This window comes from Mugil cephalus, chromosome 6 (genome assembly GCF_022458985.1).
Source record: "Mugil cephalus isolate CIBA_MC_2020 chromosome 6, CIBA_Mcephalus_1.1, whole genome shotgun sequence".
Taxonomy (NCBI): Eukaryota; Metazoa; Chordata; class Actinopteri; order Mugiliformes; family Mugilidae; genus Mugil; species Mugil cephalus.
The window spans coordinates 6,552,579-6,578,702 of NC_061775.1; the positions used below are offsets into that span (position 1 = coordinate 6,552,579).

The 26,124-nt window shown below is 43.9% G+C and overlaps 1 protein-coding gene across 3 annotated transcripts; it reads left to right on the plus strand.

Annotated features, from left to right (window-relative positions):
- Nucleotides 1-1,114: 1,114 nt before the first annotated feature.
- dot1l (DOT1-like histone H3K79 methyltransferase) lies at nt 1,115-24,726 on the plus strand. Of its 3 annotated transcripts, XM_047587035.1 has the most exons (29): nt 1,115-1,505; nt 8,004-8,047; nt 8,168-8,242; nt 8,522-8,585; nt 9,104-9,332; nt 9,544-9,638; nt 10,451-10,513; nt 10,655-10,710; nt 11,083-11,162; nt 11,890-11,958; nt 12,046-12,152; nt 12,662-12,703; nt 12,794-12,889; nt 13,064-13,286; nt 13,412-13,525; nt 13,812-13,903; nt 14,000-14,101; nt 14,982-15,119; nt 15,285-15,410; nt 15,658-16,091; nt 16,199-16,295; nt 16,402-16,551; nt 16,768-16,810; nt 16,942-17,555; nt 17,676-17,881; nt 18,019-18,092; nt 18,182-18,853; nt 19,555-20,404; nt 20,527-24,726. In XM_047587035.1, exons 1-28 carry the CDS (start codon nt 1,425-1,427, stop codon nt 20,244-20,246), a joined length of 4,878 nt encoding a protein of 1,625 aa, XP_047442991.1. In that variant the 5' UTR covers nt 1,115-1,424; the 3' UTR covers nt 20,247-20,404; nt 20,527-24,726. The 3 variants fall into 3 exon arrangements, with proteins under 3 accessions (XP_047442991.1, XP_047442992.1, XP_047442993.1); XM_047587036.1 differs by lacking the exon at nt 19,555-20,404; XM_047587037.1 differs by lacking the exons at nt 1,115-1,505; nt 8,004-8,047; nt 8,168-8,242; ... (1 more) ...; nt 10,451-10,513; nt 10,655-10,710 and having other exon boundaries at nt 9,296-9,332.
- Nucleotides 24,727-26,124: the final 1,398 nt, after the last annotated feature.

The following is a 26,124-nucleotide window of genomic DNA, read 5'->3' on the forward strand; positions in this document are numbered from 1 at the left end:
TTCATGTGACTTGTTTAACATTTAGTTTCTTGTCCTTAGAACTAAATATTTCCCATATCCACTTGATACATTTAATATGTATATATATATCTCTTAAGAGCTACAGCACGTTTAATTTGCTTGTCCTTTTTTGTGCATCCGTCTGTTTTGCAACAAACATCTTGTTGCACCGGAAGATAGAATAGACAGGAAAACAGATGATGGAAATTACATAGGGACTTGACCGCATGGTAACCCATCCCTTCCCTCATCCGCACAATCTATTATAAAGCATCACAGGCGTGCAAAGTTCCATCTAAGTAATGACTACATACTGTAATTAGCCTGCACTGCACCATATATTTTACACGAGACCCATGTCATTCAGAACATTATTCTACTCGTGCATATAAGTAGATTTAAATGTGCACAAAGTACATATTAAGTCATTAAATTGATTGCTTCTAGTTAAAGGTTGGTAAAAGTCTCCATTTAAGCCCGTTTATACGTTTGTATATTTACTTGTCTGCATGAAAGGAAGAGGCTGAGACAGATCACAAACACTCAGAGACTAAAAGTGCATTGCAGTCTAGGAAATATTAAATCGGTCATAAACGTTTTCCACGGGTTTTTTAACATCTCTAACAAACACCATCAACAGATTGTTACCGCCCAAACAAAACATAGGATTTCGTAATGATGGCTAATGGAATATATGTCCAAATATATGTCCAGCTGTGAATGGAAGCTGTTAAAATTAAAAGCGAAAGTCGTCAGTCCCATAATAAACAGTTCTAACATGGCAACTGACATCTCTTCCGGTTTGTGAAAACATCACATTTAATTTAACCAAGGCTGCTATGTCATAGATTTGACAGGAGGAATAGTTGTAGGTCACTTTTATAGGGGCTTAAAATTAAACGTATCAGTACATTCTGTCACGACCCAGCTGTGAAAGCTCTGCGTAAACGTCTGTGCGTTTACGTGGAAAATATTCGTGACGTTAACTATTCCTTCGCGCGGCGTGCGACGGAATCGTGATCTGTACGGCTGCCCCACGCGAGCGCAGTGATCCCGGTCCCCTCGGGTGACGTCTGCTCCCTCCCTCCCTCCCTCCCTCCGCCGCCTGTGGCCCCCTGCCATGTTTATTCATGCCGGCAAGATGGCGGCGATACGGACGAGCTGTTATTACCAGTGGACGTGAAAAGGCATTTTATTCAAATTATAAAAACCCAGACAAATACGTTTAGACACCTGGCCGCGCCGTGTGTGTATCTGCCGCGGAACGACCGTCGACGTATTTTTTATTTTACGCGTTTCACGGTGTTTTTCTCACAAAATGTTCACGCTGTAAGTCTCCTGCTAACCGAGCAGCTGGCTAACAGGGAGCAGCGATTAGCCGCTAGCCAGCTATCTATCACAGCCAAGCCGCCGTGGAGTGTAGGATGGGAGAAAAGCTGGAGCTCAAGCTCAAATCGCCGGTTGGAGCAGAACCTGCTGGCTATCCGTGGCCATTACCAGTATACGTAAGTGTTACGCCTCAAACATGAATGCTTAAAGATTTATGGTTTGTCTTTAGTTTTTGTCTTTGTTAGCTACATTAGCTCTACGCTAGCGCTGGCTAGCAGAAGGAGCCATAGCACGTTCGTCCGGGGAATCAGGTCATACTGGTCTGGATGGTGACAGCCAGAGACCATGACTTATCAGATAATCAGATTGTTATGTTTTTCTCCCGTGGTAACCGTAAATATACAAAACCGCCAAACAGGCGCAAACACTCTACGGTACATTTGATCGGAGCAGAGCATCTAGATAGTAAAACTGGTACTGACACCCTGTAACGTTACTCGGTCGCTGTTTTCAAACTGGATCAACTTGATCAGACACCATTAACATCCATGGCAGCCTCTTGGTAACTTAATGTCAGTGTTGAGGCTCTTCCTGTATCATACTTGATCACAAGGGGGTTGCGGTCCCTTCTTTGCGTACATGTTTTGAACCTAATTTTCTCTGCTTAAATCTGCAATGTCATATCTAAACATTGACAAAGTGATATAGCGCCTATATGCAAGATGCACAGGCAACATGCAGTGTTTGTGCGTGTATGTGTATCCTCTCTGCATGGGAATGACAGCACTGCATTCCTCGAGTGCCTTCAGTGCTCTGTTATCTTATAACATCCTTATGAGTGAGAGCAGCTGAGTTGTGTTTGTCAGTTTAAAGTCTGTACATACTGGTGCTCCCTAGTGTGTCTGTTCTTAGTGCAGTCGTAGTAGTAAGAGGGGCCATTTCTGTTTAAGGTAGTTATTTCCATGAAGCTGTCAGCACGTCAGCTCATCACTTGACTCATTGAATAGAAACGGAAGGGGAAGTGGTTGCATGTTCTGCGAGCGTAAAGTTAGTTCAAAGCACGTTTCTCATTTATAGTAACTGCGGTGAGAGAGTCAGCTAAATTCATCAGAAAGTCTGAGTGGGGTCTTTTCTGCACTTTTCCTTTCCACCTACACTGTCCTGTCTGCTCAGTTTCATCACTTTAGTCTGTTTATCCCATCGTCACTGTGTGACTTGAAAGAGTTTCAAGTCACTGAGTCAGTGGTAGTTGACGCAATCAGCCACTCCCCTCTGCTCTGGCTGACAGAGATGACTCTCCCTTTTACACCAGGACAGAGCCTGATAACACTCACAGTGCCTCTCTCTCAGTAATTACCTTATGCTGTGATCTGTAGGGATGAACAAGGGAAGAGACACGTCAGGAATTTTATTTATTGTTGACCTTCGTGATAGCTATTTATACTGGGACTAGCTGGCGTGTATTGAATTAGAAACAGCTGATGCATGTGGAGTTCTGCAATATGGAGCTTATTCATGCGGCGCTCTCTTCTTGTCTTCAAAGTGGAAAGACTTCCTCGGACTCCCCCCCCTCGTCCATATGGTCAACTCTGCAGGAAGGAAGATATAAGAGACTGCTCCTGTCCAGCAGTGCTGTATTTATAGAGTTCAAATACATGTGCCGGTACCTATGGTTTTCTCCAGTCACGTTTAACCATCAGGTGTTAGCCTTGTTGAACTGCTCTCTGGTAACAACAGATCCCACTCCATGTAGATTCATCTTCACTCCCACAGAGCATTAAGATTGCTTATCACACCCACAGAGCATGAGCACAGTGGTGTCTGTGTTTTGACACACACAACATAGCTGCTCTACTGACTGTTGCAGTGCAAGGCGTGCTGTTAGAGCCAAGCCCATATGCTCCCTTTTGTTTTATTGATCTGAGTTTTTCCCCCCGTCTCCCCCTAAATCCTCACATATGTGGATCTGTAAGTGCTTCCATATGAAGAGCACCTCTGCTGTGGTGCAGCTTTTTGTCCATCTGGTTCTGGGTGCAGCTCCATGCAACATTTAAAAGACACGCCGCTGTTTAAGTGCTGCTGAATGTATTTGATAAAGGGATCTACTAGTGTCCTCAAACTAAAAAACGAAGGCGATTGTCATATTAGCTGTTATTTCAATATGTAGTGTGTGGCGTAAAACCCCTACACTCACAATATGTCCCGCTAATGTGAGGAGAGATTGACTGAAGAGGTGGCGAAGAGAGGAGTTGTACGTGCGCCCACTGGAACCCACTGAGGGGAGAGAGGAGGGTCTTCTGTTCTTTTTTGTCTGTCTCTTGCTTTCAGACAGTGTTTATTTTTAGCAGCAGCCCTGTGCTGGTGTTGCTGTGTGCCGTCTTTGTGTGAGCAGGTGACCTCCCCCCGTTGCATCTCATTCGCCTGCTCACACACTCTCTTTCATACACTCGCATACGTTTTAGAGCTTCTGTGTTTAGTGGGACACAGAGTGTTAAAACTGTTGTGCTCATATGCATTCACGAGCGGTAGCTCACGCTGCTTATTAGCCACACCACAAGCAGTTCAGTTGGCTCGATGTATGTCGCTCTCACAGCGACGCTGTGAAGACAGAAATAGAAGGAGATTTCCTGTGCAACCATGAATATTTGAGTGTGTGCGCATGTTTTAGCTTTGGCGGAAGTTTGCGTAGTAGTGGCGGGCAATATTGAGCGGGAAGCAGGGAGCTCCAAGCTGTGAGCTGTTAGCTGTGGCGGTTGTGCCAGGCCTCAAATAGCAGGCGTCCCCATCTCTTTCAATGTCCCCCCGCCCCCTCGCTCTCCCCAGTTATTAGTTTTTCTCGCGTTCACTTTCTTCGCTTTCTCCCCCTTTTACCTTCTGATTTATTCACATTTTTTCCACATTCCCTCTTTTCTTTCTCTCCACCAGAGGCTCTCTGTAGCAAGGCGCTGGAGCTGTAGAGAGAAAGTGGGTCAGTGGGTCAGCTCAGGCAACGGGCTTAGGCTGCCTGCGCTCTGGGTGAAACCTGAGTCCTGTTACTCCCACAGAGCTGCTCTGCACACTCCAGCTAGGAATACTAACTATAAATGACATTCCCTACATGCAACAAATATAATACTAAACAATGGTGCTGAGGCACGATTAAGTCTAATTAAGTCTACACAGAAGCGGTGGTTTGAGCAGCTCCAGCCCTCCCAGTGTTTACACAGTACTGAGCTGTAGGTCATCCCTTCTTTTGATGGTGTGCAAAACACATGTTACAACATTTTGCATTCTCTGGAAACAGCTGAATTTGTCCCTATCAGATGTGGTCCATGAAGAAATGGCCGAAACGCTTTCTGTGCAGACACATTAAACCGTTTTAACTGATATCCTGATATAAGGTTATAATTATTCCAGATTAAAACAAGATTTATGTCAAACCCACAAAGAGGTAGGTGCTACTTCAAATTAAATATACGGGAATAAAAAAAAATCCTATGGATTATTTGGTAATATATTGCTACAAGGTTGTAAACAGACTCTGTTTTTAATAGGTGACTAATCCCTGTTATGTTATGTTGTCTCATAAAAACAAATTCAACACCAGAAAACTTTTATATATTTCCAGCTCCTCATTTATAAAGGGAGTATGGAGGATTCATATTAAAACTTGACAGCCCCATCAAAGGCAAAAACTCCTCCAAAAGAAAAAATCACCTCAATAAAACTGCCCACTCGCAGGTCTGCACATTTTCCTTATAGATCAGCAGTGTGTTGAGGCATAGGGGCTGCTTTGTGTTTATTAAGCATGTTTATGGACAGATACATAGCTACTAATATTGCACAGTCGATGTCTGTGAAACAAACATCATATTTATCACCACCATACTAACTACTTTCACAGAGGACCATGAGTGCAGGAGGTGGAAAGGGGGAGAAGGCAGGGTGTGCATGGCAGGCCCATGTTGCCCACAGCGTCTCTATTGCCCCAAGCATCACTAAAAACAAATTGTCACTCAGGATTAAGTATTCATTGTGATATTTTCTCGTGTGTCAATTCTCACTCTTCCAATTCTTTGCAGAGCTTTGATTTTGTTCATGTGTTTGAGATGAAAACAAAACTTACTGTAAAAAAAACACGGCGGCCTGACTTGGCAGACTCTTGATGCATCTAACACTCATGCTGTGGGACACTCCACAAATATTAATTAGGAATCTTAGATAGCAGTCACATAGATGGTAGACATGCATCTTTTGAATTCTGAGGTATTTATGGAATGATTTTTATTTTACGAGCATGAACATAGTGTAATTAATAGGGAGGTGTTGTAGAGTCTTATGGCCTGAGGGACAAACGGCCTCCTCAACCTGTCCATGGAGCAGGACAGAAACCGCAGCCTGGCACTGTAGAGGGTGGTGGACATTCACAATGGACTGGATTTTGTTCAAGGTCCGTGTATCTGCTATTTGCGAACTTAAGTGCATGTAAACACGTTACTCCGACTAAAATCAGAGTTCTCTTTATCCGATTAAGACACCCAGATAAATCGATTGGAATTAGGTTTTCTCCGGCATGTATACACTTAATCATACAACTAACAGTGTGTGTGTGCGCATGCTCCACAACCGCTGCGCTGGCATGTGACCCTGGAACAAAAACAGCCAAAAAACGGTCGCAGAAGAAGAAGAAGGTAAACAGAGCCACTAGAAGAACCGTCTGAGGGACAGCGCGCATCTTATCGGCACCAGAAGTAGTGCACACATCATGTACGAGATTAAAAAATATATACTATTGTTTGAAAAGCCAGTCTGCCGCCACATGAACGACTCTTGTTTATTATATGATGTAATAGATGAACCGGAAAGCGAGCCGTAATAACATGGTATAAACCCGCTGAAAAGACACACATCGCCACCTAGTGTGGAGGAGGAGGACATGTTCCCGTCCGTTATTCGATTTTCTCCGTTGCATGTAAACTGGGACAAGGACTGTAGTCAGAAGGGCGAATTTCAAGCATAGCTTGATTAAGCTCTGCATGTAAACGACTGACTGATGTCAGGGACTCCAGATCCAGATCTCCAGATGCCCTCCCACAGAGCCTGTGGCCTGTATCACTTTATCCAGCCGTGAGCTGTGCTTCTTCTTTTGAGTAATTTATGCTTTTGCACTAAAGTGTTGCAGAGGCTCCTGCGTTAATGCAGACCCCTTTGGAGAATTTGCACGGACTTCGCTTGAGTTACCTGCCCAGAAATGTAACTAACTCCCTGTGGTGACGCAGACCACTAGAGCTGTGGTTGGTCCATTTGGTTGTTGCGTATTTCCGTTTTAGTATTTCTGGCTGCTTCTCTGCCACCATGGTTTTTGAATTGGTTGTTTTGGATCAATAAAGAATAGTAAAGGTTAACTTAGGCGGTTGGGGTACATTGTGTGAATTGTCATATGACATTTGTTGAAAGTGAAGCAGGAAGTGGAAACAAAAGTTAAACCAACTGGTAAAAAAGACACAGTGCCATCTAGAGCTTGGGTGGTGGCGTTACTGACAAATGCAAAAGCATAAATGTCACTAAATAGTGATTTAAATTGCATTCAGGCCCACTGGTGTTCACAGCTGTGTCTGAAGTGGCTGTTCCGGCCGTCTGATGTTATTGAAATAGGAGGATGAGTCAGAAGTAATGGTAGTTGTGGTCATTGCCCTGTATGAGCTCAAAGCTTTAATTAAGTCAGTGTGCTCTTCTGTATAGTTTATTTCCAAATGTCCACAGCATTAATTACTTGAGCCACATAATTAGCCTGTCAGGGAATAGTTATTATATAATATTTATTTTGATGTCCTTTAATATGATTGCTATTGTAGTGTTGAAGTTTTAAGTAAGTGGTGTAATAAAATTATCCACACTTCAAACGAATCTGTTGAAATCAAAAGCAGATACAGACAAAACTGACAATGGTCGTGTATTCTTCTACACTGATTGTAGTTTTGTCTTTTATTCACCAAATCCACTAGGGACCATGATTTTCCATTTTTGGTGCTAGCGTGACACGGAGGAGGGGAAAACAATATTCTTCTGCAAACTTCCCCTCACCATGGGCATGAAGTGTTTGTGTGACCTACTGCACTCACACCTGCTGAAGTAGAACCGATATTTCCCACGCTGTGGAGGGCGGGGTATTCCCACAGCGACATTGGTTGTTAATGCAACATAAGCAAACGCATAAAAGGTGGTGGATGACATCCCAGTGTGCACTCCAAATTAGAAAGTTTGACCTGATGGTGGCGCTAGAGGAAAGGTCATATCGTCACCAAAGCCCTTAGGGTCCAAACTCTTGTGGTCATTAATGTTGTCAGTAAATTTAAGAAGATTTGTATGAAAACGTTAGAAAATACATTAATTCTAATTTAAACCTTTGGCCTGTTGGTGGCGCTAGAGAAAAGGTCAACTCACTGGTGGGTTTCATTATCAAGGGGTTATTTATGTAGTCAACAAATAAACACAGTCCCTAACACAAACACTTGGTCAACAATTTCATGTAAATCATTTCCTAGAGGTAAATATCGCTTAAAAAAATGTGTTATTACGCAATATTTGAGGATAGTAGGAGGATTCAAAGGTTGTTTTCGATTAAACATTATAATTGCTATACTGTTGTTACACTTAATGGCTCACAATATTTTGTCTCTTTTTTGTCTACTTAGGATAAACATCATGATGCTGCTCATGAAATCATCGAGACCATTCGGTAAGCATTACCTTAACATTATCTTCCCCCACTCTGATGTGGCCCATGAACATGTCCCCAATCACGTCACTGTTGTGATTTAGTGATGATCTTATGGTTGTGGGTTTTTTTTTCTTCTAGGTGGGTGTGTGAGGAAATTCCAGACCTCAAACTGGCAATGGAAAACTACGTACTCATTGACTACGACACCAAGAGGTGAGTCTGAGATGGTGTCACTGTGAAATCTGTGTCAGTATGTGTCACTGGTAATGGAGAAAAATGGCTGATAAGGAGCGAAATAATTAACTTTAAAATAGAAGTTTATGAGACTTTCATCCAGCTAAAGTAACTACTGATCTAGCAGCATGTTTGTGTGTTTACATTCAAACATGTAAAGTGATTCAGCCAGGTTTCCTCAGAACAAACACATCAAACATGAGCTCTTGTATCGTCAGGAAGGATGAACTTTGTTTTTGTGTCTGCTTTTTCTCACAGCTTTGAGAGTATGCAGAGACTTTGTGACAAATACAACAGGGCCATAGACAGCATCCACCAGCTGGTGAGTACATGCAAAGTGTGAAGTTGTTCATTGTCCGTGACGGTGAAGTGAAAGTGAAAGTGTTGGTCACAATACATGTCAGTGTTGACTAGTTTCCAGTACATATATTATTATTATTGTTATTGTTATTATTAGCCTTTATTTATATCTCTGTTGTTTATTTTGACAAGGACATATTAATCAGTCCTCTAGACCTTCTCTGGAAAATGTTCTGGTACTCTTCATGCTACACACATGACGCTTATCCTTTGTGGGGCAAAAATGATGGTAGCCAATCAAATCAGTCATAATCTTATATCTGCAAAGGCTTAAACAGATTAGGGAAGGTTTACGCCACCCCTTTCTGCCTGGCCCAGATCAGACTGAGGTCATCACATGGGGCATTTTAATCCGATGGGGCTATTCCTATCATTAGTGTAATACTGGCGCCCATGTGAATGTAGCCCCTGATGTATTGAGAATACTCTTATGTCTTGCTCAGTATTTTGTTTTTGAATAAATTTACATATCCATTTCAGTGGAAAGGGACCACCCAGCCCATGAAGCTAAACAAGCGTCCTTCCAATGGGCTGCTGAGACATATCCTACAGCAGGTGTACAACCACTCAGTGACTGACCCAGAGAAGCTAAACAACTACGAGCCCTTCTCCCCTGAGGTTTATGGGGAAACCTCCTTCGACCTGGTAGCTCAGATCATTGATGAGATGGAAATGATGGAAGAGGACACCTTTGTTGACCTTGGCAGTGGTTAGTTAGCTGTTATTTTGGGATTCATCTTTTAACACACTCCTCACCTGATCTTTAAAATATACAGATTCACATTACAGTGTAGTGGAATAGTAAAGGTAAAAATGTTTTGGTGTTAAGAGACGAGAAGGGTGTGGAAAGTTAAGGGTTGGTTGGTTGGTTGTTGGCATAAACATGTTTGAGACTTAAGTGGCTTGTTTCTAATTTGCAGGGGTGGGGCAGGTGGTGCTACAGGTCGCAGCAGCAACCAACTGTAAACACTACTACGGTGTGGAGAAGGCAGACATTCCAGCTACCTATGCAGAGGTAAGTGGATGGTTTCTCACAGGAGCGGAGCGGACAGTGCAAAGCAAGACTGAAGGCTCTGAGCTTTGTCCGCCAGGGCCGGTGCAGAAATATCTATGGAAGTCTACGGTTTTAGGCTGCACATGAGTATTTACATGTGCTGAGATGCACTGTCTTAATACATAATTCAAATATAGCATCAAACTGCTATTCTCAGATAATATTGACCCACTGTGCAGTAAGCCTCATAATAATCATAATGCAATAATACTGCATCAGCACAGCAGACCAGAGCATAAAACCGCTCAGCACGTGAACATGTTCTCTTAGTGTGCACTAAAACTGCTTCCTAGTTGGTTCTTTGGAGGAAAAAAAAGTCATTTTGCTGATTTCTGTGGCAAGACACCAGCAATATGTCAAACTGAGTAGGAGAAGAGGAAGCATTTCAGGCTGTCACTGTGACCCAGATTGTGTATTTTATACTTTCAAGTATGTTTTCCTGCTTTTTGTATGCGTAACTGCAGAGATTTGATGTGGAGATTTGAATGTCTCTCACATGTGGGTGCTCCACATTCAGTACAGTGCTCTGTGTAAAAACCGGTGGCTGCTCCATTTTGTATAAAAACGAGTGTTTCCTTGCTTCAGTTAATCTGAAGAAATGTAAGTCGTACTCAAAGGCTCCGTGTTAGCTGTGATGTAAAAGACACAGTCAGGATTTTGTGTGAACGCTGAATACAGTATTGTTCTCAAACCAACTCTGGTACACACATACTCTGTGTTGATTATGTATTTGTACAACTACTCAAATTTAAGATTCATATGTTTGCTTTCAGACCATGGATAAAGAGTTTAAAAAATGGATGAAATGGTATGGGAAGAAACATGGGGAGTACACAGTAAGTTGACTCCTCCTGTGAGATTCATTGAGAGTAACGCTTCATTCTACACAAAAATACAAGAAAAATTAAATGTTTTGTGTTTTGCTGACCCACGTGTATCCAGGACTTTCTTTACTGTAACTATACTATTTTCTTCAGCTGGAGAGAGGTGATTTTCTGTCTGAAGAATGGAAAGAAAGGATCGCCAACACAAGGTGGTGTACCAGACCTGGTACCACACACACACACAATTCCCATTTATTGAAAGTAGCACCAAGTTGGGTTCATACAAAGTGGGACCAGAAAAATAGAATCCCCTTTTCCATGCGTGTGACTAAAGGAAAGTTCAGTCGTGACTGAACTGTGTTTGACTTATTTTTAGCTGTTATTAGTCCTCTGTGAGACCAGGTCATTCTGATACTTGATTTATTTAATTATTATTCAAGATATTATTTAAAAACGGACCAAATGTGCGACTACATGAAAACTTTAGAGGAAAGAGAGAACTCCTTCTGTTGAACACATCTCGCCTCATAACATTTCTATGAATAAAAGTATTGAAATATCTTTCTCTGTCTGTTTTCCAGTATTATTTTTGTGAATAACTTTGCCTTTGGCCCAGAGGTAGATCACCAGCTGAAGGAGCGCTTTGCTAACATGAAGGAAGGTTAGTACATTTTCACCACAGTTCCTCTATCTTTTGCTTGACTCGTGGATTATCTCTTTGTTCCTGAAAAGCCGTGACGGCTGAATTATTTACTTGCGTTCAGGCCAGAAATACACACACATATACAGCTGCAGAATATACAAGACTATGTTGTCTAGAGAATAAAAAAAGAAAATAATCACATTTGAAATCCAGATGAAACATCTTCAAAAATCTTTTAGCAGCGTCAGAAACGCTGTGGTGCAGCTTTACAAATCTGGAAAATATGGTGGATTCAGAGAATATTCTGACTTCCGTCTCTTTTTGTTGGATTTATTATTGTAGATTTCAACATGCTTTACCCAGGTGGATCAATGAAACACAAAATACCTTTATTCTGTGCAGTGTTTAATGTGTTGATTTGTTATTTAAAATGTCTCGTATAAGTTTATAATTTATAACAAATGAGGAAACTAATCAAGGATTAGTAATTGTCTTTTCTTATGAGAACAGACCTTCGAAGTGTCTATGAAACATCAGTGCCTTATGTTGATGATGAGAGTGACGCCATTCTTATTGTAAATTAAAGTAATAATGCGTAATCATAACCAGTCGTCATTTCGCTTTGCTAATTCACTTGAATCTCAGTTTTTAATGCGAAGTGGAAGTTAATGTGGTCGCTTTTTGTGGTCAGATGTTGGAGTTGTCACATGTGTCCACTCATTTGTCTCTTCGTTTCTCTTTCCAGGGGGGAAGATTGTCTCCTCCAAACCTTTTGCACCTTTAAATTTTAGAATCAACAGTCGAAACTTGAGTGGTAAGCACCAGCAGTTATTGGAAAACAACATTTAAATATTTACCGCTTCCCATGACTCCCTTGACCTTTCTCCTCTTTGTCCTGCAGACATTGGCACAATAATGCGTGTGGTGGAGCTTTCTCCACTGAGGGGCTCTGTGTCCTGGACTGGGAAACCAGTTTCCTACTACCTTCATACCATAGACCGCACCATAGTAAGAAGTTATGATTTTCTTCGTCGCTGTTGCTGTAACCATTGATGAGAACCAGACAGTTAAAGTGAAACAGTAGATGACTACAGAAGCAGTACAAAGTATACATTAGGGACCAACGGTAGTCTAAACTCAAGAGATAGGATGCCATAATAACAGCTGGCATCATCTTAATGAGTTGTCGGTCCTGAGAGTAAGCAATCTGAGGACACGGAGGCTTTCGCATGCTACACAAGCCCATTAGATAACTGTGATACATGCATCATCCCAGTAATTGGTTGAAGTCATTCCTGGTAAACAGCAGCAGTCCCAGTGAGAAAGCTGGCAGGCTGCCTGGAAAATGCTGATGACAGTATTTTATGTGTTTCTTGTTCTTTTTTTCTTCTGAAATCAGATTGCAGCCATATATGTGGAATAACTAGGTTTGTTACTGAAATGTAAATGCTTGGACGTGTAATGAAAATAAACTGATATATTTATATATTCTTACATTTTTACTTCTTGTCTTTCAGCTTGAAAACTATTTTGCTAGTCTCAAAAATCCTAAACTCAGGGTAAGACACGTTCTTCCTTCCTTGACGTCTCACTATACTTGAAGTATATTCTGTATTAAACAATTGAACCGATTCCTTTTATAATCACAGGAGGAGCAAGAGGCAGCTAGGCGACGTCAGCAGAAGGATACAAAGGACAGTAAAAGCAATAGCACCACACCCACAAAAGCTAAAGAACAACCCAAGGTAGGACATGGACGAATAATTTCCAAGTCAAAGGTGATTTTTAAGTGCCTCTCTTAGTCCTCTCTTCTCTTACGTACAGTTTAATTAATTCATCACCCTCATAGTGTTCGTCACCGTGGTCTTTATATGAATATATGAATATATCTGTGTGCGTTTGTCCTTGTGTATTTGCAGCAGGACTCCTGTGGTGAGGAGGAGCGTCCCAGCTTGGTGACAGTGGTCAAGCCCTCTGCCAAACCCAGAAGAACCCGACTCTTGTCCAAAGGTCGCAAGCTGAACAATAAGAAACGTGGTCGGCCCAAGAAAGCCACCCCAGCTGCTGAGAAGAAAAACAAGAAGAACCAGAGCGCGTTGGATTTGCTGCACGCCAAGACCCTTTCTGCAGCACCCCCTCAGGGTCAGAGGACTAACCCACACACAACATGCTGTCTGATTTTCTTCTGCTAAATGGGACCATGTCACCACAGTCAGGACAAACAAACGATTATTTGACTTTAATAATGAATGTTCTTGTGTGTACAGATGCATACCGACCACCTCAGAGTCACTTCTACCAGCTACCTCCCAAGGTCCAGCACTATCCCGCTAGTCAACTGCTGCTGAGCCCAACTCCTCCTGGTCTGCAAAAACTGCTAGGTGAGCTGATGGAGACGTGCCAATGTGCTGTCTAGTTACAAAAGCAGATTTTTATACAAAATATAATTTGATTAGATGAGATAGATACTTAGATAGATGCTCTATTTATCCAGACTGATAGTTTTAGAGTCAAGAGTTAAGTCTGACAAGACTTTATGTAAGAAGTCCACTTGAAGACTTTGTCTGCATTAAGTTTTAAGTTCTCTCCAACAAACTAACAAAAATGTATCGTCCGTCTGTTATGTCCTCTTTGTCTGTGTTTGTCCCCAACATAAACCTTTCACAGATAACATCAAAGTTCAATACCTCCAGTTTATGGCCTACATGAAGACTCCTCAGTACCGCTCCAACCTGCAGCAACTCTTAGAGCAGGAGAAGGTAATTAGCAGTGTCAGCAACATACAGATTTAGCTGCATAATAGTGCATGTTTTCAGGGGCATTTAAGCATTTAACTGTTCTCTCTCTCTTTCCAGCAAAAACACAGGGACCTGTCAGGGCAGGCGGAGCAGCTCCATTCGGTCTGTCAGTCTCACAAGGACAAGATCAAAGGTCTCTTTCAGACCAAACTGGATGAGGTAGGAATTGACGCGTTATTGCCTCAGACAGCCAACAATGTTGCTAAAAATCCCATCAGTAAAATGCATCACTCATCATTTGTCGTTCTGTTCATTAGGAGTCATGATTGTGTTGCTTTGCGTTTCAAAATCTGATTTTAAAAACAATATTTATTGATACTAGATTGATAGATTGGTGGGGTATCCGCAGGGTAGGAAATTAAATGAGCCCAAATTAAGGCCATTGAAAATGTAGTTAAAGGTAACAAACGCAAATGAACTTGGTAGTAAATTTTTCATCACCCCTTCAATTTATTATCACTTTCCCATTGATGCTGAATTTTTGTTTTAAGATCATTTATTTAAAATAAAAGAATATGTACGAGCAGGGCTGCAGGACCTGCCGTCTGCTGTGAGCTGTTGTAGATTCATGACTGAACCCCAGGGGAAACACTGATTGGTCATTGCATTTTGTTTATATCCTTAAAGTGGCCGCTGCTCGATGCCGTGTTGGTAGTATAACTTATTGTAGAGGTAGAATTCCTGTATAAGCCCTGTATGAATAGCTTGTAGATGGCATGGCTTAAAAAGATGAAACCCAGCTTATATATGTAAGATGCGTTGCATACCCTGGGGGTTTTTGTGGCTACCATATAGTTAAAACAGAAGAGTTTCCTTGCTACAGTGTTCACCTGCACCTCACATCTATATGAGATGTAATCAGACATACGGTGAAAGTTAGGTAGGGTTACAGTGAACTTAGCTCGAATACACTCAGCAGAGTGAGAACCGGTAGGTGTCCGGAAACACTGTTTCCACTTACTTAACATTAATTGATTTCCAAGAATTATCTTTTGTAGCTAATGTCAAACTGTGTGTGTGTGTGTGTGTGTGTGTGCAGCTCGGAGTAAAAGCCCTGACTGTGGAGGACCTCCTTCAGGCCCAGAAAGAGATATCAGCCCACAATCGTCAGCTCAAAGAGCAGACAGATCAGCTCGAGAGAGATATGGACTTGCTTAGAGACCACAGCCTGTTACTGGTGAGACCTTTGGTTTACTGTAACCTCCAACGTGTTGTTACGGCATCATCCCCAGTGACTCACACCTGCTCTCATTTTTTTATGTCTTGAAGGTAGGCAGTATTAAGTGCCTATTGTACATTTTGAGAAAATAACCATGAGGGTGTTTGCTGTGTGTGTTTCCAGCTGAAGTCTCGATGTGAGGAGCTGAAGCTTGATTGGGGCTCTCTGTGTCTGGAGAATTTGCTGAAGGAGAAGCAGGCTCTACGCAGACAGATCTCTGAGAAACAGAGGCACTGCTTGGAGTTGCAGGTACACAACTAACCTCTCCAGTTTGTAGGTTCCTTTTTCAAGTTGTCCAACTCCTCTGTAAAACTCCCTCTGCTATGCTCCGGCCTCTTCTTTAATCCTGACACACCCATTTTATTTGTCCCACGGGCTTTACAGAAGGCAAATTCACGAGTCACGTGTAGTTTTCAGGAAGAGCGGATGAACCATTGTCATCGCCGTTGCGCGCCTGTTTTCTTGTGTAACGCCTCCCCCTGGTGTCCGTTTTTAGATCAGCATTGTGGAGCTTGAGAAAAGCCAAAGGCAGCAGGAGCTGCTTCAACTTAAATCCTACAGCCCCTGTGACGGCTCTCCGTATAGAAAGAGCCTGGATTCGCGCTCTTCCGCCGACATGGACTCCTCTAAGCATGGCCTGTCTTCAGCCCCAGCTCTCAATGGCGTCAGCCCGGAGCTTTCCATCAACGGCACCAGCTCCCCCTGTTTTGACCGGGCGAACACGAAGAACGAGCTTCTTTCTCGCTACCTGCCCATCTCTCCAGACCACGAGATTGTTCCCGCCAGCACCGATGTACGACAGAGGCAACAGTTCTCCTCCCACACCCTTCCTGACTACACGCGCTTCTCCCCCGCCAAGATTGCCTTGCGGAGACACCTTAACCAGGATCCCTCTGCTCACTTGCGAGGGCCCGGGCTGACCACACACAGGTTGGTCGCAACTATAAATTTCCCATAAATAAACCTTTTATATATTTACGACTTGTTTCATAAATCACTGAAGTCATCGACTAACAAAATAATTTTTTTTTTCAAAGGGAACTGGGTGGCGTTAACTCTCCACTCGGAGTCAAACAGAACTGTCCATCTCCCAATGCGTCTGATACTCAGAATAATGCGAAAACCTTCGAAAGGGTAAATTTCTTTTCACATGTGCTTTTCCTTTGTCTGTATAGTTCTGCAATTCCCCCAGTATTAGGCTATTTTGCTGTTGTGATATTGCCGTTGCTTTCCGATACAGGGCAGCAAGGAGAGGAGCCCAGCGGTTCAGGGTGACAACAGCATTAAAAGCCTTCCGATTAGTATCCCTCTGAGTACTGTTCACCCAAGTAAATTGCCTGTCAGCATCCCACTGGCCAGCGTGGTGCTACCCAGCCGTGCTGAAAGACTGGTGAGTATTTTCATGAGTTACTAGAGACAGTAATTACTTTAGAGTACCACTATATTAGGACCCTGTTCTAGATAATAACATTCATGTGTAAAGTCAAAATGCCAAGGTGAAGAAATTCTGGTCATTTCATACTGAAAAGTATGGATTTTGTTCTCTGAAATCTGAGATATTTGGAGATTTTCCTTTGTTAAATAACCTCTGCTTCCGTGATTTCAGAGAAGTACTCCAAGTCCCGTGTCTCAGACAGGTCAGACCAATGGTAAGGATGAACCATCAGCTCTTGTTCACATGTGATATTTACTATGACAACCATGAAACAACCTCATTAACTCTGGTTTATATTTGCTGCTCTTCCTTTGTCTCCACTGTCATGAACTGGTCTATGTGAAGGATATTCATCCAGTTCAGGGCTGATGAATGGAGGTCCCCATCCCGAGGACCATAATGGTGCTTCTTCATCACCCCCGCACAGCAACACTCCTGTGACCGGACCAATGGGCAGAGGAGGTCCCACACAGAGCCCCCCACTCGGCACTGGCGGGGTGCTCCAGTATGCCGACGGACCCCCGAGGATTCTTCCAGAAGATGGACCAGACCGCCAGGGGGGCGAGTCCGACGCCGAACATCAGGACAGCGAACTGCGGAGGAGAATCTTCTTCTCTTCTTCCTCCTCTTCGTCCTCGTCTTCCTCTTCGTCAGGCAGCGGAGGCAGCGTAGCCGGAGGATCACGCCTCCACCATCACACTGGCAACTCAGCCAAGCAGGGATACCACAGTAACCATGGAAACCACCACCACCAGTCCCCCAGCTCACAGCACACTCACACGCCCACACACACGTCATCTTCACACAACCTTGGCTCGCAAGAGGGACGCAAGCGGGGGAGAAGGAAACGCAGCTCTACAGGTTCCGCCATGGCCAGCGGCTCCCCAAAGAGGAGGTCATTCCCTGGGATCAGCTCTAACAACCACTCCTCAGGCTCCCCACTCAACATCAACTCCATGGTGAGAAAACAAACTAGGACTCTTTGTGTACTATCATGGACTCTTGAGTTGTCAAAATATATTGTAATTCTAAGATACATCATATCTGCATTTAACCTCCCAAGTATTTTGCCCAAACAGGTAAACAACATCAACCAGCCTCTGGAGATCTCGGCCATCTCCTCCCCAGAACAATCAAGCTGGAGCCCCAGTGGTGCTGACCTCGACCAGCCTCCCATCTTGAAGAGAGAGCGCCCCCTGGAGCTCAACGGCACAGGTCGATACTCCACGGCCCCCAGCTCTGATGATGAGGACTCAGGATATCCTGCTGACAGCTCCAGTTCTCGGTAACATAAAGCTCATGATGCTGAGCTGATCATAAGATGTCGCTTATTTGAAGGATTTAAAGTTGTTTAAAGAGCATCCAGTTACAAATACAATGGCCTCTCTTGTATCAACCCTTTATTGTTGTTCTTTCTTGTAGAATTGAAAGAAAAATAGCCACTATATCCCTGGAGAGCAGAGACGGACCTGGTAGATTAGGCGATGGTGAGCGAGGTAAGGAAAGAAGATGCTCATGAAATATTATTAACTTGAGCTTCTCCTACATAATCAGAACGGCTCCTATTCTTTTCCTCCTCCACTAGGGAGAAAATCTGGTAACAGCAGTGGCAACAGCACAGGCAGTGAAGCTTCATCATCTTCATCCTTGTCTTCTACCAGCAAGTGGAAATCCACCTTCTCACCCATTTCTGATCCCAAGCAACCCAACTCCGACCTGAGACAGGGCGGCTCTCCATTCAGCATGGGAGGGTCCAGCCGGGGCACGGACTCCGATTCCGAACACAAACAGCAGCCGAGGAAAGGCAGCGACGGGGAGTCGTCCACCTACATGACCCCCAACCCTTTCCTCAGTCAGGAGGCAGGGACTCGGGGTGGAGGCAGCGGCGCCGGCGGTGTCCAGGGTGGCAGTGGTTCAGACCAACGCCAGAAGCAGAAGGCTTCTCGTGACTGGGAGCTGAAGACCAGCAACAGCCTGGCCAGTCAGAACCTCTTCATTTCTGCCGCCGCCAGCAACGGCGGAGGCATCATGAACGGAAAGGTGGGAGGCAGTCCTGTAGCAGTTTCCTCAACCACAGGGTCGTCTGTGGGACAGTACCTGGGTTCTCAGTTCCCACTTGGAGGGACCTCAGTCTTGCAGTCCTTATTCGGGGCCCAGACAGGTGGAGCCACGGTGACTGGTGCCCCTCGGCTGGTCAACGGACACTCAGCCCTGGGAGGCTTCTCCAGTGCCGGTCTGGCAGGGGGAGCAGCTGGAGGTGAGAATGATGATCGCATAAAGTATTATCTTAGGAGCAGTGGAGTGAGTAGTGAGCTCTTATTCTGGGGGTCATCTTCATTAGGAGTAGAATGAGTGTGGGAGAATGTGCCAGGTAAGTGGAGGTCCAACGCTGCTGTCTGCTCGTTTGCCTTATTGACAGTCTGACTGACTGTCTGCTGCCTCGCTTTGATTTGGACTGGCTGCTTGAGTGAAACACCCTTGGAAAATGTTTCTCCTTTAACCAACAGCAACAGCAATTTAACAAATGGAGAAATTTGAAAAGTCTGAAAAAAAGTGTTTTGCACTGAAATCTGACCAAGAACTGGAAACATGACCTGTAGTGATTTTATGATTTTGTCATTTTCCCTGGGTGTACCTGTTGGATTTGTATGTCGGAGTCATTTCACTTGTAAGCAAAAATAATTCCAGAAATCGAATGTGTATCGACAGTAATTCCTATAGTGTTGATTGGCCTCATGGTTTTGTTTCAGTACAGTTACAGTGGACTGACTCTGTTTGCTTTATGTGTGCTTGTCTCAGACTTGCTTGGCGCTATGCACAACCTGGCTCAGCCCTTGCTTTTCTCTTTGTCCCCCCTCCCTCCCCCCACCCCCCCTCGCTCACTTCGCTACTGTTGTCTGCTCTCTCCTCCTCTGTCTCCACTCTCTCGCCCTTCCATTTCTGCTGTATGATTTGCAGGTATATTTCACCACGTGGTTCCCTCAGTGTCTTCCCATCAGTTTGGGGCGACGCTGCCCGCCCCTGGAGGCCTCGGCTCTCGGCTCAGTCTCTCCTCCTCTTCCACTTCCTCCCCTCAAACCCAGCAACTCACCACTCCCCAACCAGCCTCCACGCGCCTGGCCTCCGTGTCCTCCCCCCTCCCCCTCTCGCTGTCCCAGGCCCAGCACGGCCGCACCCAGTCGGTCCTGCACAGCCCCTCTCCTCCCACGCTCTCCCTGCCTCCTCCACCACCCCTGCACAGCGTCCCCTCCTCCTCCTCCTCCTCCTCCTCCTCCTCCTCCTCAGCACCCACACACTCAGATGCCCCAGCATCTTCTCGATCAGACCCCCTCCACTCCTCGCGTCTGTCCCACTCCTCCCTCCATCACCAGAGAGCGCAGTCATCCCTCTCTCTCTCTGTGTCCTCCTCCACAGCTTCTATGTCTACTGCTGCTGCTTCTGCCTCCCTGTCCTCCTCCTCCTCCTCCTCCTCCTCCTCCTCCTCCTCTCTGTCCACCTCCTCGTCTCGTCCATACGCAGTGCATTACTCCCCTCGGCTGCCCCCTCCACCACCGGCGAGCGGTTCAGGTGGTGGCGGGAGCATGTGGAGGACTCAGGGCATGCATGGCACCTACACCACCTCCCAGCTCCCTGGCTCCCGACCTAGATAGGGTTTGGGTGTGAGGGGGAAAGTTGGAGGATGGAGAGGGTAAGGGCGGAGGGCAATCAGAGGGTGGATAGAGGGAGAGAATGAGAGAGAGGCTGTTAGGGAGTGAGAGGGACAGGGTTTTTCCTGTGCTCCCACTGGCTGTTGTTGTGACTGAACAAGGTAAGACACTTCCTGGGCTTTAGTCAGGGTTTATTCTGCTTTGGCTTATCCGTTTGTTTGCTGTGTTAAATCTGCATGCTGTAAAATCATTGACGGTGTGTTTCTGTCTTTAAATGTTTCAGGTAATTGATGAGAACTACCTCAACACTGAATAAACTATGCAAATGTCCAGGTGTGGACCAAGGCACTCTCCTCATTCACTGGTGCTTCAAACCGTCTGCACTACCCAACCGCCTCCAAGACCGGCTTCTGTTCTGGGATCGTTAACACACACATACACGCGCACACACACACGCACACACACACACACACACTAACCACCACTATGGTCACCTTGAGCAGACTTCATGAGTACTGGTTGTGTTTATGTAAGGTGTTATTAAAACTCCAGTTTAAAGATTTTACTATTTGGCTGTTGTCCAGCTCTGAATGAATTTGCAATGACTGGTTTAACTTTAGGGTGCTCTATGATATAATAGTACAGTGTGTCGTTTCTTAGCGGTTTAATTTATCATTTGACAGACTGAAGCACACAGGCCACCTTTTCAGAATTCCGCCTCACTTCCCTCACGCACACACACACACACACACAGGCACAGCCAGTTCATTGAACTCTGCTCAGATGTCATGCAGCTTCGCCTCTCTGCATGCATGTTTTCTTATCTCCGTTTCCTTTCCTCTGTGAAATTCAGTATTTTTGTTTCAACATAATTTGACTCTCCGATGAGCGACTTAAAGGCTAACTTCACACTGGACAGAAAGATACAGTTTCTCATGTAGCAGAAGATGTACGAGTTCTGGCCAGTGAGGTGACACCCCTGTTTTGTTCAAGATTTGCGATGAAAACTCGTTCAAGTCAAGTTACTGTTACAACTCAAACCTAAGTCACATTTGATCTTAAGCTACTTTTAGCTCAACATTTCTGCTTTTTTTTGCTACTAACTGGAGCAAAAACAATTAAGTTCTCAGTTTGACCTAATTCTTGACGTGTGCTCTGATTAAGTGTTTGTCTGCTACTGTCGTATATTTAACATATCAGTGAAAGGCTATTTACTTCAGAAATGAAATGAGATTTGTGGTATTTAGCGACTGTGATTGGGCATGTTTCACAAATTGGTGAAGGATGGAATGACGTATCATTTTGGGAATAAGGTGACCTAGCATCATCACAAGGGGTGCCAGTAATGCTGAGCTGAGCTGAGTACATTTTCATTGTTTTTTTTTTTTTTTTAAATAGATACATTTACTGAGATGGTGCTCTGTGTAGACATCGTTGCCACTCCCTCTAGTAGAGACGCCCTGTTGTCGTTCTCAGAGAGCTGTGGCTGCACTGTTAAAGTTAAGCTGAATCAAGGTGTAAAGTAATTCCAGTCAACAACAGACATTTCAGCTCGTTTCTATATTTATTTACGTTTTCTTCTTCTCTTTGGTAAATCACACTACTATTGGGGCCGCGGCAGAAATAACATGACAGCAACATTTTTAAACTCTCCTTAAGCTAAATGAATTCTTATTTATCATGATGGGGGCATGCAAGTTTAGACAAATGTGTATGTGAAGTTATTCTGCGTTTACCTACCGCCAACACACACACACACACACACACACACACTCATTCACACACTCATTCACAGGCATGCGTGCGAATCCACCACACACTGGGAAAACGATGAACCACAACCACAACAAACTACTGGACTCTCTTCACACCTTCATGTTTGCTTTTTAATTTGTTTTTGTAAACAATGTTTGTACTGTGAATGTGATTCATTCTCTGACTGTATAGTTGTGGATAATTTAGATGATTATATTTATGCTGTCAGTCTCTCCATTTGCCTTGGTATTTGTTTTTCACCTTTTTTTTTTTTTTTTAATCCTGAATTGTGTGGACGTTATAGGATGCAATAGCGTGTGTACTTGACTCACAGTCTGAAAACAATGGTGCTAAGTTTGGACTGTGCCTGATCTTATTTATTCTATAATGAAAACATCCAAAACAAACGGGAAAAAAAAAAAAATACAAGCCGAATACTTGGTGCTGTACACAGGGACATTTGTAAGTTTGCCTTCTTTTTGGCATTCCTTTTCTGATAATTTAATATGCTAATGTCTCGTTCTTTGAATGCCTAGTGTACAACTGTAGACACCACCTTTGGATGAACGTGCTCCCCAACAGCTGCATCAGAGCAGTTTTAAACTTACATCAGGCCACTTTGCTCTCAAAAGTGAGCTTCCTGTCTGTTAGTGAACAAGACACACTGTTTTTGTACATAACTTTTAATTGTACATCTCCATTTTAAGCAGAAAGGTATATGAAATAAGTATCTATATACAGTCTATACATATATATATATGTGTGTGTATATATATATATATGGGTGAAGAGGGATGTTTTGGTGCTGGCGTAGTGACCCTTAATTTCAACCTGTTCAACAGGAGGCTTGAAGCCAAGCAGAGCAAAACATTGCCACCACAGGACCTTAATAGATGACGCCTAAGAGCCCGGCGACACAACAGCACCCGAACACACACCAGAGTGTGTGCGTGTAACCCAGAGAGGTGCCGTGGCTCAGACACAGCTAGGTTCCAGCACTAGAACTGTTATCACTTTTACCTGACCTTTGGTTTGTTTGTTTGTTTTGTTGTCGTCGTCGTTTGTTTTTTGTTGTTGTTTTTTTTTACCGACCAGGATTCTGCAGGAAAAACAAAACGGTGCTTCTGTTTCTAAACAATCAGATTTTACAAACTAAATCGTTACTGGTGCATAAAGACCTACGTGTCAGCGTCTTTACACACACATACACTGTCTGTCTTCGGATGTCTCGCGGTCGAGGCCGTCCCTCGTCGTGTGAGCGTGTTGTGTAATTGCTGGAGACGTGCTGATGTGAAACACTTGTCTTGGTGCGTGTGAGTGAGTGCTTCCTTTTTTTTCTTCTGATGGTGGGAATACGCTCGGTCTGTGCTTTCCTCTCCACTTGGCAGTGCATATGTAAGGGAACATTAGACTAATAATCAAAGCTTTATAGTGGAACCTCCTGTCCTGTGCACTCTGTAAACATAAATGTGTTTCTCGCAAGTGTCGGAGTGAGAAGAATTTTAGAGCCTAATTAGAGACTAGTCCATTCGTTACCAGCACTGAGAGGTATTTTGTAATTATTGTTGATGCTGTTTTGATTTTCTTATTCTTGGTGTTTGATACAACTGCGGTTACATGTTAAGCTTTTAATTGTGTCCTCAGATTCCTGTCAGTTTTTAATACTACTAGTCAAGACAGACAGCACGGTGCTCTCCTTCACTTAAAACAAGGAATTTGCAGCTATTGATAAATACTACTCTTCTCCTGTTGTGCTGCAGGGTTTTATGGTTTGATGATCTTCAACACGAGCTCGCCTGGTGGCTTTTCTCATGGTCCGGTCTAACCGTTGGAACGTTTCTCTGATCCAGAGGGGCCAAGTGGTGTATGTGCAAGTAAGGGGGGGAGGGGGTTTGCGGAAGTACTCCTTTTCTACTCATTACACCCATTAAACAGGAGGTAGCTACTCGCGCGAGCCCTTTAGTGTAAGAAATTTTGAATTCCGAGCTTCTATGCAGTTCTCCGGCACACTGCATCCTGGTACATTATCGCTAGATAATCTGTGAGGCTGTTTACTAATTCCTGCCAAAGGTCTTAACTCAGGAACTTCCCAAGATTGCTTGAAATGCTAACAATTTTCTACAGACTACTGCATGTCACGTTTATGTCCCATCTGGTGGCATGGTGAAGTCCCTTTCCAACGCAACTCAGGACCAGGACCACCCCTCAGTGAACATATTCCAAGTTAACAGTAAATAAATAAATAAATAAAATCCCCTTAGAGTCGCTCCTGCTGGCACATACACCCTGCCTCCTCTGTGAAACTGAGCTTTATGAGTCAGTCTGATCTCGAGAAGCTGTGATATGGCTACGACTTTCAGCAACTTCCTCATCTCACAAATGCCTCCGTCAAGATTTGTGTCTCTAAGAAGGAGGTCCGGCGTCCTTTGTCGGGATCCCTCTCATAACGCGAGGGGGGGAACTGGCTCTAAAGGGCGCGCGCGACCGACAGTATGTGTACAGTGATCTGATTGATGAAGCCAGGGCAGGTTTGAGGTGCAATAATGGCAAACCTACTTTCCAAAAGGCCCTGGGTTTTTCATGGGGAAAAAAAAGAAATAAATAAAAAATGTTACTGTTTGATGTTGGTGCTTTTACCCTAAGATGTTATAATGAAACAAATTGAATTCATGTTTTTTTTTCTGCGTTTGATTATTAATAAAAATGTTTCCTATAATATTGAATTAAACTTGTTGCGTGTAGTGCGCTTTATGTTGGATCGTGCTGTTTAGTTGCTCGAAGCAGCTTCATAGCATTGACAAACAGGAGCTCTGTTTGTCCTCTTTCACAAAAACACAGCCCCCAGTACCACAGTTCATACGAGAGTGACCTGTTTTTGTGCCAAAGTTCTTTAAATATCTTGGTGAAAACCTCCCAGCAAGTCTGCGCACTGAAGCTTTCCACCTCAACCCCCATCAGCTTTAGTTCTGAGAATAAATAGAGAGATGTGATGGTAGACATGAAGTATATTTTAAACAAGGTGTTGATTCCCAACAAACAGACGATAGAATATTTGCTGCGTGCAAGAAATAAACATCAACATGAGACGGTACCTGCTCTAAGATGAACGGAGTCACTGATAAGTTGCAGTTGGTACAGACTACAGAGTTGTGCCGTACAAGAATGAGCCTTGGCTTTATCTCTTGAGATACACGGTCCAGAGACCTTGACTGTCTGCAAAACACGTCTGCAGCTGATCTCTTTCTGAGAACGAGATTTGGTTCAGTGTTTTGAACCTGCACACATCTGTCAGAATAAACCTCAGAATTAAGAGCAGATCATGACTTTATTTGGGGAGGTTCGTCCACATAGTGCTCGGTGTCACACCGACAGGTTCACGCAGACCCCACACGGGACGGACACAAATGTGAATGAGCGGTTGTTTTTGATGTGGCTCTAATTAACGTGGTCAAGGAGAAACGTTGACCTAATGACCTTAGGCCGTTCTTTAAAAGACTGAAAACAATCCTAATGGAGTCATCTCGTTAAATCCTTATTCCTAAATCAGGTAATAGTGTGATACTTTCTTCCCTTGGAGTTATATTTATCCATGAGTCTGACACCTGTTCGTTAATAATTAATGCAGCATCGTGTTAGCTCCACTGAGACGACCAACCTGAGACCGTTAGCTTAGCTCAGTAACGTTTTTTCATGGTGGTTCAACCATTTAAAGATAATTTAAGGAGACGTGGACCAAGACGCTTTCACTGCTGGATGAAGACGCGAACTGCCTCGAGTTCATGACTGTGACTTGTACAATCAGGCATAACATTATGACCACTGACAGGAGAAGTAAATAACTTCTCCAGTAAATAATATTGACAATACAATATTCTGTTGGGAAACTTAGCATTCATGTGTATATTACTTAGACATGTACCACCCACCTAGACCAGACCAGACACCCCCACCCCATAGCAATGACACTCCTTCAGGACGCAGCCTGACACAGACACACACAGAAACACTTTAGGAACAACTCAAAAAACATGAAAAAAAAAAAAAAACAGCACGAGGTGTTGACCTCACCACAGAGGCCCTTCCTCTCAACTCATAGGACCCAAAAAACCCCACTAACAACATCCTG